Source organism: Nycticebus coucang, chromosome 18, assembly GCF_027406575.1.
Source record: "Nycticebus coucang isolate mNycCou1 chromosome 18, mNycCou1.pri, whole genome shotgun sequence".
NCBI classification, from domain to species: Eukaryota; Metazoa; Chordata; class Mammalia; order Primates; family Lorisidae; genus Nycticebus; species Nycticebus coucang.
In genome coordinates, this window is record NC_069797.1 from 74,057,793 (window position 1) to 74,080,434 (window position 22,642).

At 55.1% G+C, this 22,642-nt stretch overlaps 1 protein-coding gene across 2 annotated transcripts in view; it reads left to right on the forward strand.

The window, feature by feature from the left end:
* The window catches only part of TMEM94 (transmembrane protein 94), a 42,329-nt gene that overhangs the window by 18,362 nt on the left and 1,325 nt on the right, over positions 1–22,642 (forward strand). The window contains exons 3-31 of one of the 2 annotated variants that reach the window (XM_053569519.1): positions 7,583–7,702; positions 8,003–8,133; positions 8,654–8,790; positions 10,461–10,663; positions 10,977–11,128; positions 11,443–11,545; positions 11,736–11,822; positions 12,076–12,192; positions 12,536–12,592; positions 12,893–12,997; positions 13,148–13,312; positions 13,545–13,754; positions 14,280–14,589; positions 14,909–15,082; positions 15,875–15,977; positions 16,099–16,316; positions 17,064–17,245; positions 17,327–17,465; positions 17,724–17,839; positions 17,980–18,079; positions 18,361–18,469; positions 18,684–18,873; positions 19,123–19,200; positions 19,596–19,681; positions 19,935–20,016; positions 21,759–21,907; positions 21,989–22,083; positions 22,184–22,277; positions 22,454–22,624. In XM_053569519.1, the coding sequence (XP_053425494.1) occupies positions 7,583–7,702; positions 8,003–8,133; positions 8,654–8,790; positions 10,461–10,663; positions 10,977–11,128; positions 11,443–11,545; positions 11,736–11,822; positions 12,076–12,192; positions 12,536–12,592; positions 12,893–12,997; positions 13,148–13,312; positions 13,545–13,754; positions 14,280–14,589; positions 14,909–15,082; positions 15,875–15,977; positions 16,099–16,316; positions 17,064–17,245; positions 17,327–17,465; positions 17,724–17,839; positions 17,980–18,079; positions 18,361–18,469; positions 18,684–18,873; positions 19,123–19,200; positions 19,596–19,681; positions 19,935–20,016; positions 21,759–21,907; positions 21,989–22,083; positions 22,184–22,277; positions 22,454–22,624 (3,983 nt within the window). The remainder of the gene's footprint in view (positions 1–7,582; positions 7,703–8,002; positions 8,134–8,653; positions 8,791–10,460; positions 10,664–10,976; positions 11,129–11,442; positions 11,546–11,735; positions 11,823–12,075; positions 12,193–12,535; positions 12,593–12,892; positions 12,998–13,147; positions 13,313–13,544; positions 13,755–14,279; positions 14,590–14,908; positions 15,083–15,874; positions 15,978–16,098; positions 16,317–17,063; positions 17,246–17,326; positions 17,466–17,723; positions 17,840–17,979; positions 18,080–18,360; positions 18,470–18,683; positions 18,874–19,122; positions 19,201–19,595; positions 19,682–19,934; positions 20,017–21,758; positions 21,908–21,988; positions 22,084–22,183; positions 22,278–22,453; positions 22,625–22,642) is intronic. The other variant, XM_053569520.1, reaches the window with a different exon arrangement.

A 22,642-nucleotide genomic window follows, 5' to 3' on the forward strand; every position in this document is an offset into this window, starting at 1 on the left:
TTATAGCCATAAGTGCTAGGCGCTGCTCAATTTCAGGGAGTATGCCCCTGGAGGCTCCGATGTCATGCAGTATAGTGGCCTGAGTGAGGCTGAATGCCTCCCAAACAGAAGATGGTATTGCCCTTCTGGTTCCATCCAGGACCACTGAACCCAGTGTGTTGGGAAAACAGTTCTGTGATCGAAGGGGCTGGCTTCTCTCTTGAGCTTGAGGGAGAAAATTTGAGAACCCAGGCTGGATGGCTCTCGGGCCATTTCTCCTACAGGATTTCTCCTTGTCCTTTTCTTTCTGAATAGTTGAATCCTGAACCAGAAAGCATCAATGCTGCCATCATCAGCCCTATTGTGGAATGCTGCCTTTGGACTGGGAAAGCCCTAGGTACTGGAAAGGCAGCCCCTGCTTTGAGAGGCTCCCACTGTAGCCCAGGAACGGAGAGCAGTAGGACCTAATGGGGTTTCTACCTGAACTTGTGAGTTGTATAAATAGGCTTCTGAAGATGATCCCTGTGGTCCAGGACAGCCAGAAGGTGTCCTGGGGGAATAAGATTGGAAGGAGTTAGCATGGTGGTAATTGATGGTAAGATGTCTGTTATCCCCTGGCTTAGCTCAGGAATGGACTGGCCTTTGCTGGATAATTCTGTGCTGCCCACTTCCCTTCTCTATGAATTCTCATTTTCTCCTTCAAAGGCTTTTCCCCTGTCCTCTAGCCCATGGTGGATGTGCTGGAGCAGTGATAGCCTGGGTTCCTGCAATGCAGATGGAGGGGTCTCAGTTCCCCTCTCCAGCTGCTAGTGTAAGCAGTGTAGGAAGGGGATGGGACCGGAAGAGGGCTGCACAATAGCTGGGTTAGTCCCTATGTGCTATCCTTTTTAGGGCCTGTCACACAGAAGGGACAGCATTTGCTAGCTTGTGGTTCCCACCAGAGCAGTGCCTCTGGGAGCAGAAGACAGCATTTTTTCCTTTGAACATCCTCACAGCGGCTGGCAGGGAAGCTGACCCTGTCCTCCCTCCTTCTCTGCTCCCCATGGAGACTTCCTGTCCTTAACCTCTGGACTGCCCAGCCCCTCCTTTCTATTCTTACTCTAGCTCCTCTGTCTGGGGGCCCCACAGGGAGCTGTGCTAGTAAAGGGGGAGGGGAGAGGCAGGCTTGGGCTGATGAGTCTCTTTCTTCCCTTCCCTGCAGCTTGAGATGGTGTCGTCTAGGAAACGAGGGCCCTGGAGAAACATGCTCAGGCTCCAGCTCCTGCTCTCCAACTAGGGTACTCTTTAGGCTATTTCCTCTCCCTCAGGGCCTGTAGCCCCGAGGATGGCCGCAGGTGGCTCTTCCTTCTCCCGCTGGAGTGTTCCTTCCGCCAACTTCCTGATCTCTTCTGTGCCCTCCTAGAGGTCTTCCTCAAGTTTTCTCAGTGGCCAGTCCTTCCCCCTCTATGCAGGATGTAATGCTATTAATAACCCACAAGTTCCCTCTCTCCCCTTCCTGTGCTTTAACTTTGGAAAGAGCTATTGTTGGCTAGGCTCCATGCTGGGGAGCCTTAGTGATTTGGAGAGCTCCCGTGGATGATGGGTTCACCCACACTGGGGCTCCTAACCAGCCCAGTGATTGGGGGCAGAGGACAGGTAGCCTGGGAGGTACCCCAGGGTACTCCTTGATACCAGCAATTGCCCTCAGGGTTTTGGGCTGAGGGCACTTTTCTCCTCTGTTGGTCTATCTGTGCATCTGTCCATAGCCTGGCTGCATGTCTTCCCTCAGCTCACCCTGCAGTGTTCTCCTCTGAGGAGCAGGCCAAGCTCCTGGACATCTGGCAGAGCATCAGACAAACTTTCTTCTCTCAACCCTCCTCTTCCCCCCTCCTCTTTCCTCGTCTCCCTCCCTCCCTCCCTCCCACCCTTTCAGCTCTGCTGCCTCCTCCTCTTCCCTCCCAGGATCTGCAGCGTGACTAGAAATAGGCTGAATTAATCAGCAGATTGAAGCTCCGCTCTGCTGCGCCTGGCTCCTTGCTTGCACGCTCTCCAGCTTTCTGCCCTCTTTATCTGACTCTTTCTTTCTCTAATCTCTCTACCACCCCCCAGCCCCCACCGGAGGGTGATATTGGAACTTACTGTAGCTGACTCCCGGTGGCCCAGGCTCTGGCCCATGCTTTTTAAGCAGGCAGAGCTATGGATGCCCCATCAGGGCAAGCGCAACAAAGTGAGTATACCGGTGTGGCTTTTGCATTTCTCTTAAAGATGCCATGTTCCTTGCTTCGTGCAGGAATCTTTGGATTAGCGGTTGCCATGAGCATCCTGAGGACAATGCAGAATGGGAGGCTGCCCACATGAGTGTGCGGTAGCTAGGACCTTGGAAAGGTCTGGGAGCTGCCAGCCAGTCACCCAGAGCAGGACTGGGCTAAGCCTCCCAGGGGGCATCCTGCCAAGGCATGCTAGGACTTGGGTCTCCAAGCATAGGTGACAAAAGCTCCAGGCCTGAGTGCCAACCTTTGGGGCCAGTGAGGGGACTTTTTATGCTAGACCACGTAGGTAACTGAGACAGGAGCCACCAGGGCTGCGATGATGATTTCTCCCTAGGTCCTGGTGATAGCAGGAGGTGGGAAAGAAGGTGGATAAAAGTGCTAAGGTCATGAACCCAGAAGAACAAGGAAAAGGAGGAAGCAGCTCTGCTTGCAACTCAGATTTGCCTGGCTGCAGATGGAGCTGGTCTGTGTCTGCCCAAACTCGAAGAGAGTATAGTGGCCGAATCTCTGCTTCAGTGATGCAGGAATCTGCAGATTGTGTGGAGTCTGGCTTTGTATCCCCTCCCCCCTGCACTGACCAAGAAGGCTGTGACAGTGGGGACCCAGGCCACAGCCAGTCTTAATTAGTGGTTGTTTGCTGTTGTTAAGACCTAAGGTCAGGGTCTAAATTCATAACCTGTCTACCTGAGCCTCAGGGACCTTGATTCTGTTGCTCCTGAAATAGCTCAGGGTGGAAGGAAAGCAGCCACTATGCTGAGGGAACCATGTAGGAACTCTGAAAAGACAGGGGTTGGGGCTTGGGAGCTTCCGACTTTGGGTCACCTGAGAAACCTGATTGAAGTAAGTGCAGGGGCTCAGGTGTGTTGTCTCTTGAAAGGCTCCTTAGACTATCCAGATGCTCAGCTTTGGATCTTGAGGGCTTGTCCTGTTCACTGGCAGATGCTCGCAGTTCTGATTTGACAGAGTTCTTTCACCATGCCCTGCCAGCACCCCGCGAAATGGAGAGAAGAAGCCGAACTCATAATGGGCATTTGCTGCCAGCCTCTCCTGAGTTGGGACTTCCTTAGAGCTGAGTTGTTCTCTCCTCTTAACCCGGTTGAGCCTGAACAGGAAAGATGGTGGAAGGGAGTTGCTTCTGCTCGAAAAGCTTTAGTGTGACTTGAGAAGCAGGGCCTCCTCTCCCCCTGATGTAGAAAAGTGGGGTGAAGTGGGAGTTCTCAGCATCTGGGAAGCTGGGAGAATCTCTTGTTACCTTTGTTACTTTAAGCCAGGTCAGATTTTTCCTCACCATTGTTGGCCCCAGTAGGCAAGTAAAGTGGACCTCAGACTGAGTGTGTCAACTTGGGTTCCTATTTCTCAGAGAATAAGAATCACACCTGTCACCTTGCTGTAGCCCTGCCATTGGTGGCCAGGCATACCGTGGTACCCAGCCTAACTTTACAGGCTTCGGGAAAGGTTGGCAGAGCCAGCTCATCACTGGCCCATTCTATGTTTCCTTCAGAAAATGCAAAGATCCCATGGGGAAAAGCTGAGGCGCAATGAGAGAAAGTAGAGACTTGGCCCCTAACTTGGTCCCCCTTGCTGGAGCCGGGTAAGGGAATGGCCTTGACAATTGGATAAGCTCTGATGAAAGCCGTGTCCTCACTGCAGGGCCGGCCTGTGCAGGCAGGCACTTCCTTCAGGCAGCAAATAATTATAGAATGGCTTATTTTCCCTCTGCTGTGCCATCCTTAATCACCAGTCTGGAGTTGGTGCCCCTGGCCAGACACAACATGTGGGGGCAGATAACACGCAGACAGGTCTGCAGGCGCCCTGCCCCTGGAGTGCTTGCCACCCTCTGGCCCCACCTCTCACACCTGGAGGGCAGTGCAGCTTCTGGCACCTGGGGGCAGAGAGTGGATGATGGCTGGTGGGGGAGATGGGTTGTGGGTGGGGGAGGGATGAGGTCCTGGACTCAGGGCTGCCTGGAATGAGGCAGCAGGTTTCAGGACAGCCACTATGCAGCCCATAGGAATTGGCGAGTGTCCCCAGTTTACAGCCCTGGCTAGAGGAGGGTACCTTCCTGGCTCTCTGGCTGTTCCTCTACTCTTTTCTCACTCCAGGTGGAGCAGCTTGCCAGGTAATCCCACAGCCCTGTGCAGTCTGCCTGGCCCTTCCTTTCTTTCTCCCTCCAGTTCCTGTCTCTTGGGTGAGCAGTCTTCCCCTTCTGCAGCTTCCTCCTGCCTCCAGCATGTTTGCTCACTTCATCTTTTCTGAAGGCCTGGCCCAGGCACGTCCATGTTGGGAACATTTATACCCCAGGCTGTGGAGTGGAAGCTGGGGGGTGAGCCTGAGGGAGAAGACGTAGTGGTGAGGGGAAGGTCCCGGAGGAGCCTGGCTCCTCGCCCCAGCTACGTGCATCACTCTGTCTCCCCTTCTTCCTTGGGTGGGAGGCATCGTTCATCTGGCCCAGCCCCCAAGACAGAGGCCTGTGGCATCCTCTTCCTGTTTATCTTTCTCCCTTGCAACTCTCCATGAAGCTTTCTTTGCGTCCCTGTTGGGAATTCAAGATGGCAGGTACAGACCTTAGTGTTCAGGCCATGGCCTCCCCAGGAGGCTCTAGGATCTTCACTGAAGGGAGGTGGGTGCTTAGAAGGCAGTATTTACCCCTGCTGGGGTACAGGCCCTGCCTTGAGGGCCATTTCTTCCAGAGCTGAGATAACCAGTTTATTCCCTCTGGGGAGAAGCAGCTCTTAACTTCATAATCCCCCAAAGCTGCTGTGGAGAGTGAGGATTAAGTGAGGTTTAGACGTAGTTGCTGGGAAGTCTTGGGGCAGCCCACTTGGGAGCCAGTCCTCAAGGGATTCTGCTCAGGCACATCCCACCATGCCAGGCTGCAGCAGGGGGCGGCTCCCCTCAGGCCCAGCAGCCTGTAGTCATGAGATGTGTGTCCTGTAAGACCTAAGGCTAAGTTGACGGGGAGGGGTGTGCGTGTGGAGACATGCAGGGCAGAGGAGTCCAGCACATTAGTAGCACAGCAGTGCAGGGCCGTGGGGAGGCAGAGTGTGGGCCATGGCAGTGCGAGGGGAAGGCAGTGAGACATACAGCCCAGGTGTGACTGGCACACGCCCTTGGTCAGGTTCTTTGGGAGATAACCCGAGTCCCTTTCTTGGTGCCTGGGGTCTAGGGATCCACTCCTCTTTTGCTCAGGAGCTTTTCCTGGCAGAAGCTACATTGCTGCTCTTCAGATGGGTCCGGGAAAGACTCACTCATTCCTCTGGTGCTGCCTGGCCTGGGGCAGGGCCCCGGCACTGGGGATTTATGCATCAAACTCAACCTGGGACCTGCTTCACCTCCAGAAGTTTTGCTACTGTAGATTTGGGTTGGGGTCTATACATCTACATTTTAAAAAGCTCCAGATGTTTCTGTTACAGATTTTGGGTTAACAATTCCGAAGTAAGGCGAATCCCTGATTAAGCTGGCAAATGCTTTGGTGTCTTTCCTGTTGCTGCTTCATTGGGATCAGTTAAGCTATGTGCACATTCATTCATCAAGGATTCTCTGAGCTTGTGTGTGCCAGGTACTGCCTCAGCAGCTGGATGAGGAAGGGGTGTGGAGAGGGCAGAATCCAGTACCCTATTTCAAGGAGTTTGCAGTCTAGCAGGAGAGACAGACCTGTAAATCTATGATTACGATTCTGTACACATGGCCGCAAGCCAGGCTGCCCAGGTGCCATTGGAATACAGACCTCCCCTTGAAGTGTAGCCCTGGGTTTTGGGAAAATGTCCTGGAGGAGATGATGTTTGAAGTGAGTCTTGAGAAGGGGAAGCAAGAGTCTTGTGGGGTGGGGCATGTTTTCTTCCTAGGAAATACATCCAGGTGTTTGAGCATGTTGGTGGAGCTCTGCATGTGGAAGGGCTGGCAGGGAAGGAGGCCAGGAGGTTGGTGGGCTCTGATGGGCCTGCCAGAGCACACACAGGAGTCTGGACTTGATTTAGAAGGTAAAGGGGTCAGTGGATCAAGTGTGTTGTGTGCTTACTCTGGCTGTGTGCAGTGAGTTTGGAAAAGGCAGAGAGTAGGAGGTGGGGTCAGGGTGAGCATAAGGCCAGAGTCTGGAATATTTCAGAGGTGACTGGATAAGATGGTAACTGTGGGAAGAGAGGAGACTCAACTCTGTCTCCAAGGGCCAGGTGGGAAGTTCAGGTTTAGGGGCCTGTTGACTCCTTGGTCCCTATAAAGAACCTGTGAAGCAGTTCAGGAGATGGGTCTAATGCAGGGTAGTGGTCAGGCTCCAGGTGACATTTAGGAGGTGTGAGGTTAGTGGTGGTAGGTGAATCTGACTGTGGATGAGGTTGCCCTAGAAACATGTAAGAGTTGGTAAGATGTCCTAGGACAGACTGTGGGGTAGATGGAGGGGAAAGAATAGCCAGAGAAGGAGAGGATAGGAAAAGCCCAGGAACTGTGAGTCTCAGCTAGGGGAGGCTGCCAGGAGGTCACCTAAGGTAATGTGGTGGGTCCTCATGTCATGTGGGGCTTCTGGCACCACTCATCCATGCCACGCTCCACTGTCCTTGGTGAGATGGGAGTGTGTTGTAGCTGCCACATGGTCCTGCCCTGGGAACAGCTGTCCTCTATCTGACATGTCTTTCTCAATATTTCAGTGTTATGATATCTTCTCTTTCATGAAATGGGGTGGTGGTAGTAGAAGATTTCTTTTTTTTTGTAGAGACAGAGTCTCACTTTATGGCCCTCGGTAGAGTGCCGTGGCCTCACACAGCTCACAGCAACCTCCAACTCCTGGGCTTAGGCGATTCTCTTGCCTCAGCCTCCCGAGTAGCTGGGACTACAGGCGCCCGCCACAATGCCTGGCTATTTTTTTGGTTGCAGTTTGGCCGGGGCCGGGTTTGAACCCACCATCCTCGGTATATGGGGTCGGCGCCTTACCGACTGAGCCACAGGCGCCACCCAGATGGCAGGTTTTTTCTTCATGTCTTTCTAGAACAATGAAAAACCCAGCATCTCTGTTAGTACCCTTCTCTTTTCTCACACAACGAGAAAATTATGTCACCCCTTGGCATAATTGGGAGGTTGGTGGGGAACAGGGTGGAGAGCCTGCCTGTGGCTGTGGGCTGTGGGCTGAGTGGAAGGCAAGTTGGGGAACACTGACTATAGGAAAAAGTATTTTGTTTTGTTTTTAAACACTTGCATGTTTTGTAATTTGGTCCTGAGGGGCAAGAGCTGGTGGAGGACCCAGGAGGAGGGAGGAAGGGCCTGGGAGATGAGAGGGGCTGGGTTTAGCCTGTGGAGGACAGCCCTGCCTTGGCAGTGACCTGGGGCCTCCAGGGAGCTGTTGAGCACCTCCTGCCTGTCTGCAGGGCGAGCCCCCCTTGGCCCTGGGCCTGTCTACCAGAAACGCCCTGAGCACCTTGAAGGAGCAGCTGGAGGCGGTGCTGGAAGGACACCTCAAAGAGAGGAAGAAGCGTCTGACGTGGAAGGTGAAGCTTCTGCACGGGAGGCCAGGGCCTAGCTGGGATGGCAGAGACACACAAGGGTACCCTCCTCCGGGCTTTGACATGCCCTATCACCCTGGGTGGCATGACCCAACAGGGGCATCATGAAAAATCAAAAAGAAGTTGATTTTCCCTGACTCCACTTGCTGCGGGAGCCTACCTGGCTGAACCCCAGCTGAGGCCAAAGGGTGGGGGCTGCCGTGGGGTGGGGTAGGCTGGCGGGTAGGGGATGGCCAGATTCTAGTGGGCTGGGCCTCTCATCCCTGCCTCCTTGCCCCTTTCCAGGAGGTGTGGAGAAGCAGCTTCCTCCACCACAGTAACCGCTGCTCCTGTTTCCACTGGCCGGGCGCCTCGCTCATGCTGCTGGCAGTGCTGCTGCTGCTGCTTGGCTGCTATGGGGGGCAGCCAGCTGGGAGGTGCGTGGGCCCCCCACCCCCTCCTGCCTGCCAGGTCTGAGCTGTTCCCACAGTAGGCCCCTGGGTGGTAGGAGATTTTTCTCAGTTCTTCTACTGGGGCCAGAAGCCACTTGGCTCTCAGAATGAGGCTCTCTTTTTAGAAAGGACTGGGATAGGGCAGCGCCTGTGGCTCAGTCGGTAAGGCGCCGGCCCCATATACCGAGGGTGGCGGGTTCAAACCCAGCCCCGGCCAAACTGCAACCAAAAAAAAATAGCCAGGCTTTGTGGCGGGCGCCTGTAGTCCCAGCTACTGGGGAGGCTGAGGCAAGAGAATCGCTTAAGCCCAGGAGTTGGAGGTTGCTGTGAGCTGTGTGATGCCATGGCACTCTACCGAGGCATGGCATAAAGTGAGACTCTGTCTCTACAAAAAAAAAAAAAGAAGAAAGGACTGGGATAGGAAGGTGGGAGGTTTCGGGCTCTGATGGCTAGCTGGGCAGAGAGCCCCCTCCCCATTAGTACACCCTCATCCTCTTGTGACCAGCCACGGGGTGGAGTTGGTGAACGCCTCTGCGTTGTTCCTCTTGCTGCTTCTCAACCTTGTCCTCATTGGGCGGCAAGATCGACTGAAGCGCCAGGAGGTTGAGCGGAGGCTCCGAGGGATCATTGACCAAATCCAGGGTGAGGCCAAGGACAGGAACCGTGGCGAGTGGTGAGGAAAGATGCCCGTGTGTGTCAGAGCCCTGAGAGCTTCCCTCTTGCACCCCAGCACAGAGAGGGCTCTTGTCACTAGGGGAGTTAGAAGGATGGCTGCCGCACCACCCAGGGCAGTGAGAGCTGTGGGATTGCTGTGGGCACCCAAGCAGAGGGTGGGTAGGCAGAAAGGCCAGTAATGGTGCCTAGGCTCATGGGCTGGATCATGCTGGGAGACTGACAGAGAAGACCCACTCTCATTGGCAGGAGGATAGTCTGTCTTGTCTGGTGTACTGTGCAGGGGGAGTTAGGAAGGTGACCCAATGAGTGAGGTGCTCACAGGAATTGGGCAGGGGGCTGGAACTCAAGATGGAGCAAATGGGTTCCAAAGCAGAAGGGAATTGCTCAGAGTCAGATTTCTGCTTGTCCTTCCATTTAGCCTGTGTTTATGAAGCCCTGGCTGTGGATTAAGGCTTATTTAGGCTCTTTTGAGAGATAGGCTCCTGCTTTCCAGGGGCACGTGGTGTTGCGAGAGAAGCAGTCCCTGCTCCGGAGACCATTCTCTAGCAGTGCTGGCTGTGAATGTTAAGATGCTATGTGAGAGTCTGTTCATTCATTCTGAAATGGTTCATTGCAACCATGTGCCAGGTACTGGGAGTGCTGTGCTGACTGAGAAAGATGGGCCCTGCCCTTCGGAGCCTCTTGTTCATGACCCCTCAATGGTTCCCTCTTGCACACGCCAGCATGGCTTCCCAGAACCCCAGCCACAGGCTCTGACCTCCCTATCAGCCTCTTCTCTTCTCCTTATGTTCACATACTAACCTGCCTCTGTGCCTGCTTGGGGAGCTTTTCTTTTGGTGTTTCCAACTGACAAAATCTTGCCCATCCTTCAAGGCTTATCCCAAATGCTTCTTCTTCCTGGAAGCTCTCTGTAATCACCCCAGCAGATGGACTTGCTCCTTCTTTCTTTTTTTTTCTTTTCTTTCTTTCTTTTTTTTTTGCGACACAATCTGAAGCTACTGCCTTGGGTAGAGTGCCGTGGCATCATAGCTCACAGCAACTTCCAACTCTTGGGCTCAAGAAATCCTCTGGCTTTAATTGTTCTATTTTTAGTAGAGGCGGGTCTCACTTTTTGCTCAGGCTGGTCTCAAACTCGGGAGCTCAAGCGATCCACCTGCCTTGGCCTCCCAGAATGCTAGGATTACAGGTGCGAGCCACTGTGCTCAGCCGACTTGCTCCCTCTTTCTTACTCCCTCAGCACTGAGAGCTTTGTTAACACCCTCAGTGTGTGTTTGGAGTTGTTCGCCCACATCTTTCATCTCCCCCACTAAGTGGCAGCTTCTTGAGGTCAGGGGCTATGTCATCTCTACTTTGTACCCCTGACCGGACCTCAGCCATGTTTGTGAAATGATTCTGAATGGAATGGGGGTACAGAGAATAAGAGCTTCAGGTGCTAAGAGGAGGTAGAGGTGCCCGGGCTGGAGCGGCTGGGCAAGGCCTTCTGGGAGAGGTATCCTTGGACAAGGGGAGGTGCTGGAACCAGTGTGGCAGCACATGCTGACCTGGCAGGGGAAGCTGAGCAGGCAGGTATGTGCTGGGTCTGGCTGGGGTGCAGAGCGTGGATGAGAAGGTTGTTTCCCTCTTCCCATTTTCATCAGATGCCCTCAAGGACGGCAAGGAGATCAAGTGGCCGAGTGCCATGTATCCAGACCTCCACATGCCCTTTGCACCATCCTGGTCTCTGCACTGGGCCTACCGAGATGGATACCTGGTCAACCTGCCAGTTAGTCTGTTGGTAGAAGGAGACATCATAGCTTTGAGGCCTGGCCAGGAGTCATTTGCTTCTCTGAGAGGGATCAAGGTAGCCTGAGGGATTTCTTTTTTCCTAGTGATGCTGTGGGAGTGTCTATAGGCAGCCACCGTGGGTGAGGGGGTGGTCTCGGACCTTCATCCTGAAGCCCCCGTGGCCAGCTCACAAGCTTCTTGGCAAAGGCTCTTGGAGCAGAGCTGCAATGTCGTTTTTCATGCTAAGAGTCCAGTCCTGCAGGCCCTGCCCTGATGGACTCTAGCTAACTGACAGGCCCTGACCCCAGGAGACGTCTCCTTAGCTGGCATTGTCTAGGAAGAGTAGCCTCCAACAGATAGTGTTTATTGCCCTCCCCCACTGCTGGCAGGATGATGAGCACATTGTTTTAGAGCCAGGAGACCTCTTCCCTCCTTTCTCCCCACCGCCCTCACCCCGAGGAGAAGTGAAGAAAGGGCCACAGAACCCCCAGCAGCACCGACTCTTCCGAGTCCTTGAGACCCCTGTGATTGACAACATCAGGTAAGGCTGCCACCCGGCCTCTTCCTGTCCTTTCCTGTGCCATCCCAAAGAGGGGATGAGGCTGCCTCTTGAGGGCAGTCATCTCCTTGGGCTCCTCTAATAACCCTTGTGAAAAATTTTTGACCGGGGTGATGCCCTCTTCCAGTCTGAACTCTGAGTGGACAGCTCTGGAGGCCAGGGCCAGGGCAGACAGACTGCACAACCCCCTCGGGTGCTCATTGAAGCAGCAGCCAACTAAGAGGCCCAGATTCCTCCCAAGGTGTGGGTTTCTGAACTGTCTGCTGAGTGGGGCTGAGGGTTGCCTCTTTCTGCAGATGGTGCCTGGACAAGGCTCTGTTGCGCCCAGTCACTGCCTTGGACAATGAGAGGTTCACGGTGCAGTCGGTGATGCTGCACTATGCTGTGCCTGTGGTTCTGGTGCGTGAGGGAGGGCCATGCGGGGTGGGGGCCAGGCCTGGGGCCCTCAAGGGCACTCTCAGGTGAGCGTGTGGGTGAAGGCAGAGGGTCCTGGAGTGAGCCAGCCATGTGAGTGGCAAGGGAAAGGGAGCCCTAGCACCTGGTCCCTCCTGAGGGCAGGGGTTAGGGCTGACTATCCTGTTCCCACCAGGCCGGCTTCCTCATCACCAATGCCCTGCGCTTCATGTTCAGTGCCCCTGGCATCACTTCCTGGCAGTACACCCTGCTCCAGCTACAGGCAAGCACTTTCCTTTCTGTTGTGCTTTCCGTCCTGTAGGGCTGGGTCCCTTCCTGGTGCCCTGATGGCCCCCCTGCCATGGCTAAGAGGGACCCTCAGGCTGAAATTAAGAATGCCTCCTTCCCTTCCCACCCCCTGGATGGATGTCTCTTTCTGCTCAGGGTATGGCCACAGAGCCAGGGGCAGCTTTTTCTTCCCCCACCCCCTGGGCCCAGAGCTCTCAGGAGCCTCCATGTGGTTCCCTCTTTCCCAGGTGAATGGTGTCTTGCCCATCCTTCCCCTACTGTTCCCAGTCCTCTGGGTTCTGGCAACCGCCTGTGGAGAGGCCCGAGTCCTGGCCCAGATGAGCAAGGCCTCGCCCAGCTCCTTGGTAGGTGGTTTCAAGGCATCTGGGGGAAGTGGCAGGAACAAAAAGGGGGATCTAGGTGTGCCAGAGGACAGGCAGAAGTCCAATCTTACTATAAGCTCATGCTAGTAGGCCCTGGGAGGCTCTCCAAGGGCTCCAGCCCTCACTGTCCCAGAAGCATCTCCAGGCCAGGTTTTAGGTGTGGATGAACATCCGTCCAGCTCCTTCCTGACAGGGAGTCAGGATTGCCTGGTGCCCTTCCCCAAAGGGGTTGGGAGCCTTGCTGGTGTGGGGTCCCTGCAGCTTGGAGGCCTGTGTGAAGGTAGCTTTTTCCTCACTGAGGCCCGTACCCTCTTTCTCTATGCAGCTGGCCAAGTTCTCAGAGGATACTCTCAGTAGCTATACAGAAGCCGTCTCCTCTCAGGTACACTGACCCAGGATGGATCTGGTCCAGACCCCTAAAGTCATATACCTGGGCTCCTGCATTCCCTTCTGAAACCCTGAAACTCTTTTATTTATGGCCTTTAAGCCTCCTACTGGGCTTGTGGAGCCCCATGTCCACCCATTGCATATGAACATAACGTAATGTGTCAGTGTCCCATCCCAGACAGATACCTCCATCCCAACTTCCTGGCGTGCCCCTGGACTTTCCCACTTTTTGCTCTAGAGACCATCTCCAGGGAGATGTCCCAGATGGCCTTGCAGACTTTCCCTCTCCCACTAGGAAATGCTACGCTGCATTTGGGGCCACTTCCTGAGGGTGATCCAGGGGACGTCACCAACACTGAGCCACAGTTCCAGCCTGCTGCACAGCTTGGGCTCTGTCACGGTGAGGGTGGGCTTTGCAGGGAGGAGGCACCCTGTCCCTCCAAGCCTACTGTCTGGCCAGGTCTGGGTTGTCCATCTGCCACTTGAGTGGCCCCTGGGCAGGTTGAGCTAATGCCAAGCCCCTTTGCCAATCCTGAGCCCCTCCCTACAGGTCCTGTGCTGTGTAGACAAACAGGGGATCCTGTCCTGGCCAAACCCCAGCCCAGAGACTGTGCTGTTCTTCAGTGGGAAGGTGGAGCCCCCTCACAGTAGCCATGAGGACCTAACAGACGACCTGTCCACCCGCTCCTTCTGCCACCCCGAGGTAGAGGAGGAGGTATGGCCGGCTCCTGGGGGCCTGACTCTGGGCCAGGCTGGTTAGCCTTGCAGTCTGGCCAGGGAGGGTGAGGTTTAGGAGGGAGAAGATGGGTTCAGGCACTCTTCAGATCTGCCTCTGAGCAGGTAAGGTGAAGGGGCCAGGCAATGAGGGGACCTAGAACCACCCTGTCTTCCTGGCGCCGGGGAGGCCCTGGGCCCAGTGCTAGACCTGTGCTCCTTCTCCTCCTCAGCCCCGTGAACGAGATGCCCTGCTGGCTGGCTCTCTGAGCAATACCCTGCACCTTTCCAACGAGCAGGAGCGTGGTGACTGGCCTGGCGATGGTCCCAAGGTCCCTGAGCTCTACTCTCACCACAAGGCGCACGGACGTAGCAAGCACCCCTCCGGCTCCAATGTGAGCTTCAGCAGGGACACTGAGGGCCGGGAAGAAGAGCCCAGCAAGGTGAGAGGTGGGGAAAGGCAGAACACAACAACCTGCTCCTTAGCAACAAGCCTTGCCGGCTCCCCTGTCAAAGAAAGAACACAGAAGTTCCTGCCCTCCACCCTGGGCCCCCAGGCTATGCCAGCAGGAGCCCGCTTCCAGTTCTTAGTGATGGTCACGGGTCTCCTGAGTAGAACCTTCCCAACACGAGGCTGATAGCTCCCTCTTAGATATTTTCCTTGGCAGAAAAAGATCCCTTATTATTTCTGCCTTGGCCTGGCTGTACCTCTTTTTTGGTCCTAGAAAAAGGACCAAAAGTCTACTTTGCCTTAGACTCCGAAGTAGTTGGTTGATCCTAGAAGCAGACAGGAGCCCTAGAAGAACTGGAAGAGGATTTAGGGAGGGGTGGGTGAGCTGGAGCAGAGCACTCTCCCTGGGGCAGTGCTCCTGTCAGGGTCAGGAACCTCCCCTAACCTTAGGAGGCCACTGGAGCCAGATCCTGTTCCCTGACATCTTGCCTGGTCTGAGGCTCCCCTCCCCCTATAGCCTGGGATGGAGGGCAACCTCTACGAGGCAGAGGACTTTGTGTGTGACTACCACCTGGAGATGCTGAGCCTGTCCCAGGACCAGCAGAACCCCTCCTGTATCCAGTTCGATGACTCCAACTGGCAGCTGCACCTCACCTCCCTCAAGCCCCTGGGGCTCAACGTGCTGTTGAACTTGTGTAACGCCAGTGTCACGGAGCGCCTGTGCCGGTTCTCAGACCACCTGTGCAACATCGCCCTGCAGGAGAGCCACAGTGCCGTGCTGCCTGTGCACGTGCCCTGGGGGCTCTGTGAGCTTGCCCGCCTCATCGGTATGGCCCCTGTGGCAGGGCCTGGCTAGCTGGGCTGACAGCTGGCCTTGTAGAAGAGGCCTAGCACCAACTCCTGATGGGGCCTAATGGACCCAGCATGGCACTCACTTGTCATGAGCACTGTCCGCTTCCTTAACTTCTGATTGCCCCCTTTAACCGGACATTGCTGTGTGTGACAGAGCTTCCTGATTGGAAAGATAACTGATTGTTGGGACGAAAAGGTGGAATCCAGACTGGCTGGATTCTGTCTGTGCCTGGGAGGGGGAGGCAATGTGAGCTTCCTCACGGAGGCCCTAAATTCCTGTCCCTTACCCTCTAGGCTTCACCCCCGGGGCCAAGGAGCTCTTCAAGCAGGAGAACCACCTGGCACTGTACCGCCTCCCGAGTGCCGAGACAGTGAAGGAGACCTCACTGGGACGGCTCTCCTGTGTGAACAAGCGGCGGCCTCCCCTCAGCCACATGATCAGCCTCTTCATCAAAGACACCACCACCAGTGAGCCCTGCCTGTCTCGGTCACAGACCTTCCTGAGCTTGGCAGGAGACCTCTGCCCTACCCTGTGCTGTGCTCCCAGGGAGGACTAGGCAGAGAGACAGTAGACTGCTTCCTGACTCTTCCAGTTTGGGAACTAGGGATGGGCTGGTGGTGGCTGCAGAGGATGGGATATTCTGAAGGACAGGAAGTGTAGTGACTGCATTAGAAGCCCAAGGGCGGGCGGCGCCTGTGGCTCAAGGAGTAGGACGCCGGTCCCATATGCCGGAGGTAGCAGGTTCAAACCCAGCCCCGGCCCAAAACCACAAAAAAAAAAAAAAAAAAAAAAAAAAGAAGCCCAAGGGCTAGGCCTGGTGTGGTGGCTCATGCCTGTACTCCTACACTTCGGGAGGCCGAGGTGGGTGGATTGCTTGACAGGAGTTCAAGACTAGCCTGAGCAAGAGCAAGACCCCATCTCTACTTAAAATAGAAAAACTAGCTGGGCATGGTGGTAAATACCTCTAGTCCCAGCTACTTGGGAGTCTAAGGCAAGAGGATTGCTTGAGCTCAGAGGTTTGAGGTTTCTGTGAGCTTTGACAGCACTATACTCTATCCAGGGCGACAGAGACTCTGTCTCCAAAAACAAAGAGGCCTGGGGGCTTTCCATAGAGGCTTGCTGGTTGTGAGGCCCTGGAAGGTCCCTTCTCTGTCAAGAGATTACCAGGCAGTGTGCTGTCTGCAGGGTCAGAGTGAGGAGCAGGGGCTGGTTTGGGACACTCATGGTTTGACCTTTTACTTTATTTCCCCTGATTCCAGGCACAGAACAGATGCTGTCCCATGGCACAGCTGACGTGGTCTTGGAGGCCTGCACAGACTTCTGGGATGGGACTGACATCTACCCTCTCTCAGGTTCCGACAGGTGAGTGAGGAAGCACTTGCCAGCAGCAAGAGCAGTAAGCAGTCAGTGGGTCTGCCTGTCCTTACAGGCCTGGGGGCACCTCAGGACCACTCTTCTCACTTCTTTCCTGCTTCCCTGGCAGAAAGAAAGTGCTGGATTTTTACCAGCGAGCCTGCTTGTCTGGTTATTGCTCTGCCTTCGCCTACAAGCCCATGAACTGTGCCCTGTCCTCCCAGCTCAATGGCAAGTGCATTGAGCTGGTACAGGTGCCCGGCCAGAGCAGCATCTTCACCATGTGCGAGCTGCCCAGCACCGTCCCCATCAAGCAGAACATCCACCGCAACAGCTGGAGTTCTGACGGTACCTCATGCATCCATCCAAGTGGGGCCGGCACAGGGCTCCCACAGGCTGGGGTCCCAGGAGCAGAGAAGGCTTCCAGAGGGCCAAAAAAAGTTGCAGTGTCCACCCATCACGGGCCTGGGACACTAGCCATGGGTCTCTCTATCCAATGATGTGAGAAGTCCCTTAGTTCCCTTGTCTATAAAAAAAAATAGGTGTTCACTCTGCCCTCTTCAAGGTTGGTTGTGGTAGTCACGTGGAATAATATATATAAAGTGCTTTCTTGGGACATCATACAACATGTGCACATATAGAGTATGTGCCTTGTTAGCGTCACAAACCCTGCTGGAACAGGGAACCCAGAAGCTCCACCCTTACCCCCACTCACCAAATGTGCATACTTATGAGGTCTTTTGAACCCAAGAAACCATGATTGAAGCAGTAGCTGAGGGCAGAGCCAATCCTCTGGCCCTGGAGCAGGGCTGGACAGGAGCTGTGGCCACGCTCTGTCTGGCTCTCCAGGATGGCCACCTGACTGATAAGTATCTTTCATTGTCTTTTCTCCTGTGTCTGTTGGCTACTTTGTGTGTCTTGGCTGTGTCCATGTGTGATTGTGTGTGGTCCCCTGGGGGCCTGTGTGCTCATTGATTTGGGTGTGGCATCTGTGTGTGTGGCCCTGGGCTTCCTCCTGGAATCTGCTGGTTCCTGGGTATCCTGACTGTGTCTCGGGTGCCCTGGCTGGGCTTTGTGCCTTATGCCTGCCTGAAGAAGGGATTGGGGAGGTGCTGGAGAAGGAAGACTGCATGCAGGCTCTGAGCGGCCAGATCTTCATGGGCATGGTGTCCTCCCAGTACCAGGCCCGGCTGGACATCGTGCGCCTCATTGATGGGCTGGTCAATGCCTGTATCCGCTTCGTCTACTTCTCTTTGGAGGATGAGCTCAAAAGCAAGGTGGGGCTGCTCCCTCTGCCACACTGACCCTTTTTCTAGGGGTTCTTGGGCCTGTCTGTTCATTGCCATTACCTTTCCTAGGTGTTTGCAGAAAAGATGGGCCTGGAGACAGGCTGGAACTGCCACATCTCCCTCACACCCAACGGGGACATGCCTGGCTCTGAGATCCCTCCATCCAGCCCCAGCCATGCAGGCTCCCTGCATGATGACCTGAATCAGGGTGAGGGTGATGGCTTGGGGTAGAGCAGTGGGGGTGGGAGCTTTCTCCTCCTTGGAGCCATAGTTGGGAAGAGCCTCATAGATCCTTCCTGATAAGCACATTCCCTTAGAAAATGGCTCTGATGTTCTTGCCGGTAACTGCAGGAGGCAGGGGGAGGAGCAGAGACCTGGAGGCAGGAAGTTCTGTGCCATCATCAGAGCAAAGAGAGGCCCCCAGAAGGCTGGCCCCAAGGTGAGGGACAGGCTTTTGTCCCTACAGTGTCCCGAGAAGATGCAGAAGGGCTCCTCCTCATGGAGGAGGAGGGTCACTCAGACCTCATCAGCTTCCAGCCTACGGACAGTGACATCCCTAGCTTCCTGGAGGACTGCAACAGAGTATGATAGCAGGATCTGTCCCGTGTGCTCCTGTAGTGGCCCCACAGCTGGTCCGTGGGAGGGTGGGAGGAGGGTCAGGCAAGCGAAGGGGAAGGACCTTGCCCCCATCCTGAGGCCACTGGCATCTCTGCTTTCTCCAGGCCAAGCTGCCCCGGGGCATCCACCAGGTGCGGCCCCACCTGCAGAACATTGACAATGTGCCCCTGCTGGTGCCCCTCTTCACTGACTGCACCCCTGAGAGTGAGTGTAGCAGTGGGCTGCAGAGGGCTCCAGAGGAGTGCAGGCTTCCTGAACAGGATATGGAAGAGTCTAGGCTGGGATCAGCTGGGAACTCTCAGGGGCTGGTGCCTTGAGTGTATTCATTCTAGGAGGTCAGAAGTGACAATGTCCATGTCATCTCTCTATTGGGGTGGAGTTGTTCCGCTTATCATTGCCTCATGTTCTGTCTTGTGGGTCCCTTCCCAACACCCACACCGAGCTCTTCCTGCCTGACTCTGTGCCTTCTTGCCCTGTCCCCTCAGCCATGTGTGAGATGATAAAGATCATGCAGGAGTACGGGGAGGTGACCTGCTGCCTGGGCAGCTCTGCCAACCTGCGGAACAGCTGCCTCTTCCTCCAGAGTGATGTTAGGTCAGAGGGGACCTAGAGCCTGTGGGCCAGCCTCTAACCCCAAGACCCTGCTGGGTCTGCATGGGGCTGGAGGCAGATCCCATGGCTGATCTTGCCTTGGCTGGACCAAGGCTCTGGGTGTGACGGGAGAAGAGGGATGGGATGCTCAGTCCTGTGGCAGATGGGGTCTCCACGGAGTATAGCTGATGGGTGTACTTTCCCTTACCCTGAATAGCATTGCCCTGGACCCCCTGTACCCATCCCGTTGCTCCTGGGAGACCTTTGGCTATGCTACCAGCACCAGCATGGCCCAGTCCTCGGATGGCCTGTCTCCCCTGCAGCTGTCGGGGCAACTCAACAGCCTGCCCTGCTCCCTGACCTTTCGCCAAGAGGAGACCATCAGCATCATCCGGCTCATCGAGCAGGTGGGGGTCTGGCCAGGGCAAGACGAGGGCCACAGGGCCTGTGAGAGGAGCCTGGTATGGGGGTAGCTGCCCAGGCACTGTCTGGTCCCAGCCACTCCCCTAAGTGAAGCTGTCCTGGGAAGTTTAATCTCTTCCGCTCTGACTCAAGGGAGTGTTGGGGACATCTGGTTCCCTGCTGAAGTTTGCGAACTGCAGGCCATAGGGAAGCCAGGCAGGACTAGGCCATAATCTGTCCCTCTCTGTCCCTAGGCTCGGCATGCCACCTATGGCATCCGTAAGTGCTTCCTTTTCCTGCTGCAGTGCCAATTGACCCTCGTGGTCATCCAGGTGAGCTGGGGCCAGCACAGGCTTTGCTCTTCCTGCCTGTTCCTTCACTCAGGGCCAGTTGAAAATCTGAGGCCAGCTAGGGGAGTAGCACTGCCAAGGGGCCCCCAGAGCCTCCCTGAACCCCCTGGGATTTTCTTTTTTTTTTTTTTTTTTATTGTTGGGGATTCATTGAGGGTACAATAAGCCAGGTTACACTGATTGCAATTGTTAGGTAAAGTCACCCCCTGGGATTTTCAAGGTGACCCCATTGGCAGAATAATGTTCCCTCAGCCCCAGCTCTTCTTTGGGCAGGATGTGGGCATCTGTCTGGGCACAGGGCAAGGTGCCATGGGGTTCCTCGGGCCTTACTATTTGCCACAATCTAACTGTGGTTCTGGGGTTCTTTTCTGGCCTAGTTTCTTTCTTGCCTAGTCCAGCTGCCACCACTCTTGAGCACCACCGACATCCTGTGGCTGTCCTGCTTTTGCTATCCTCTGCTCAGGTGAGAGGGCACAAACCTCTGTGCCCAGGTAGGGAAGGTCAGGATGTCCCTGTTCATCCCAGGGCCCCAGGTTCTGCTCAGGGGCTCACCTCCTCTGGTCCAGGAGGCATTGAGGGATCTTCCCTTCCTTTGTTGTGTTCCATCCTCCCACTAGTCCTGACCTAACTCCCAAAGCTCACTAAAAGTTCTACTATGAGAATTGGGGGACAGAGGATCACAGTCACCACCCCTTGACCTGATCTCTGCTTTTCAGCATCTCTCTGCTGGGGAAACCCCCCCATAGCTCCATCATGTCTATGGCAACAGGGAAGAACCTTCAGTCCATTCCTAAGAAGGTAAGCAAAGGGGACCTGTGAGCCTGGGCCTCTCATGGAGAAACTGGAGTGTGTAGAGAGGGGGCTGGGGCAGAGGAAAGGGCCAAAGCTGGAAGAAATCTCTGGACAGATCAGGAAGGGGAATTCTGTCAGAACTGGAAAGCCAGCACTTGGTTCCTAGTCTTCCCCTAGAACAGTGGTTCTCAACCTGTGGGTTGCAACCCACAGGAACTGTATTAAAGGGCCGCGGCATTAGAAAGGTTGAGAACCACTGCCCTAGAACAAAGAGGAGGTGGTGGGTGCAGTGGCTTACCCCTGTACTCCCAGCATTCTGGAAGGCCAGAAGTGGGGGATCCCTTGAGCTCAGGAATTCAAGACTAGCCTGACTAAGAGCAAGACCCTGTCTCTACTAAAAATAGAAAAATTAGCCAGGAGTTGTGGTGAGCACCTGTAGTCTTGGCTATCCAGGAGGCTGAGTTGGGTTGCTTGAACCCAAGAGTTTTTTTTCATTTTTTTAATGCACCTAATCTCTATCTTTTTTTTTTTTTTGGCCGGGGCTGGGTTTGAACCCGCCACCTCCGGCATGTGGAACCGGCGCCCTACTCCTTGAGCCACAGGCGCCACCCAAAGTGAGTTCTTTTTTTTTTTTTCTTTTTTTGGCCAGGGCTGGGTTTGAACCCGCCACCTCCGGCATATGGGACCGGCACCCTACTCCTTGAGCCACAGGCGCCACCCTTTTTTTTTTTTTGAGATAGAGCCTCAAGCTGTCTTCCTGGGTAGAGTGCCATGGCTTCACAGCTCACAGCAACCTCCAACTCTTGGGCTCAAGTGATTCTCCTGCCTCCGCCTCCCAAGTAGCTGAGACTACACGCGCCTGCCACAATGCCCGGCTATTTTTTTTGGTTGCAGCCGTCATTGTTGTATGGCGGGCCCGGGCTGGATTCGAACCCGCCAGCTCAGGTGTACGTGGCTGGTGCCTTAGCTGCTTGAGCCACAGGCGCCGAGCCGAACCCAAGAGTTTGAGGTTGCTGTGAGCTAGGCTGACAGCACAGTGAAACTTTGTCTCAAATAAAAAAAAAATAAATAAAGAGGGCGGCGCCTGTGGCTCAGTCGGTAAGGCGCTGGCCCATATACCGAGGGTGGCAGGTTCAAACCCAGCCCCGGCTGAACTGCAACCAAAAAATAGCCGGGCGTTGTGGCGGGCACCTGTAGTCCCAGCTACTCAGGAGGCTGAGGCAAGAGAATCGCTTAAGCCCAGGAGTTGGAGGTTGCTGTGAGCTGTGTGAGGCCACGGCACTCTACCGAGGGCCATAAAGTGAGACTCTTGTCTCTACAAAAAAAATAAAAATAAAAAAAAATAAAGAGGAGGGCGGTGCCTGTGGCTCAGTTGGTAAGGCGCCGGCCCCATATGCTGAGGGTTGTGGGTTCAAGTCCAGCCCCGGCCAAACTGCAACAAAAAAATGGCCGGGCGTTGTGGCGGGCGCCTGTAGTCCCAGTTGCTCGGGAGGCTGAGGCAAGAGAATCGCATAAGCCCAAGAGTTAGAGGTTGCTGTGAGCCGTGTGTCGCCACGGCACTCTACCCGAGGGTGGTACAGTGAGACTCTGTCTCTACAAAAAAAAAAATAAATAAATAAAGAGGAGATGGTGGGGACAGAGTTAGAAAGATCCTCACTCCCTACCTGACTCCAGCCTGACCATTTTCTAAGAACCTGTTGAATGCCTGAAAAAGCCAGGGATGGTGACTGGCCTCCCTTCTCCTGTAGACCCAGAACTATTTCCTGCTCTGCTTCTTGCTCAAGTTCAGCCTCACCATCAGCTCCTGCCTCATCTGCTTTGGCTTTACACTGCAGAGCTTCTGCAATAGCTCCCGAGCCAGCAACCTCACCAGCTGCTCCTCCATCATGCTGCGCAGGTGGGGCCAGTGACCAGGGATCCGCCCTCCTCTCCCCAACCCACTTCCCTGTGGCCCCAAACCTACACCTTGCTTTGGCAGTGATGACGACAGGGCTCCAGCCTGGTTTGGGGACTTTGCCAATGGGCTCCTGTTGGCTCAGAAGCTCACCGCCGCCCTGATTGTCCTGCACACTGGTAAGGGGCCCTGAGAGCTGATGATGGTAGGGGGGGACCCCATGGGCAGGGGAGACCTTGGACCAGTGATACTAACATCCCCATCACCCACTTTCCCCAGTGTTCATTTCTATCACCCACGTGCATCGCACCAAGCCGCTGTGGAGAAAGAGCCCCTTGACCAACCTCTGGTGGGCTGTGACAGTGCCTGTGGTGTGAGTATCACTCAGTGGGGGGGTCATGGGGCTAGGAGAAGGTGAACGCAGGGCTAGGATAGCAGGGTGTGATGGGGCCAGAGGTTTGACTATGCCCTCTTTGAGCTACCATGGTACTGAGTGAAGCAGGGAAAGACAACTTGGGGTTCACTTGGGGCTGTCACCTTCTCCGGCAGGCTACTGGGTCAGGTGGTTCAGACAGCCGTGGACCTACAGCTGTGGACACACAGGGATAGTCGCATCCACTTTGGCCTAGAGGATGTGCCTCTGGTGACCTGGCTCCTAGGATGCCTGTCCCTGGTCCTTGTGGTGGTCACTAATGAGATCGTAAAGCTGCATGAGATTCGGTGAGTTGCCAGCAGGGT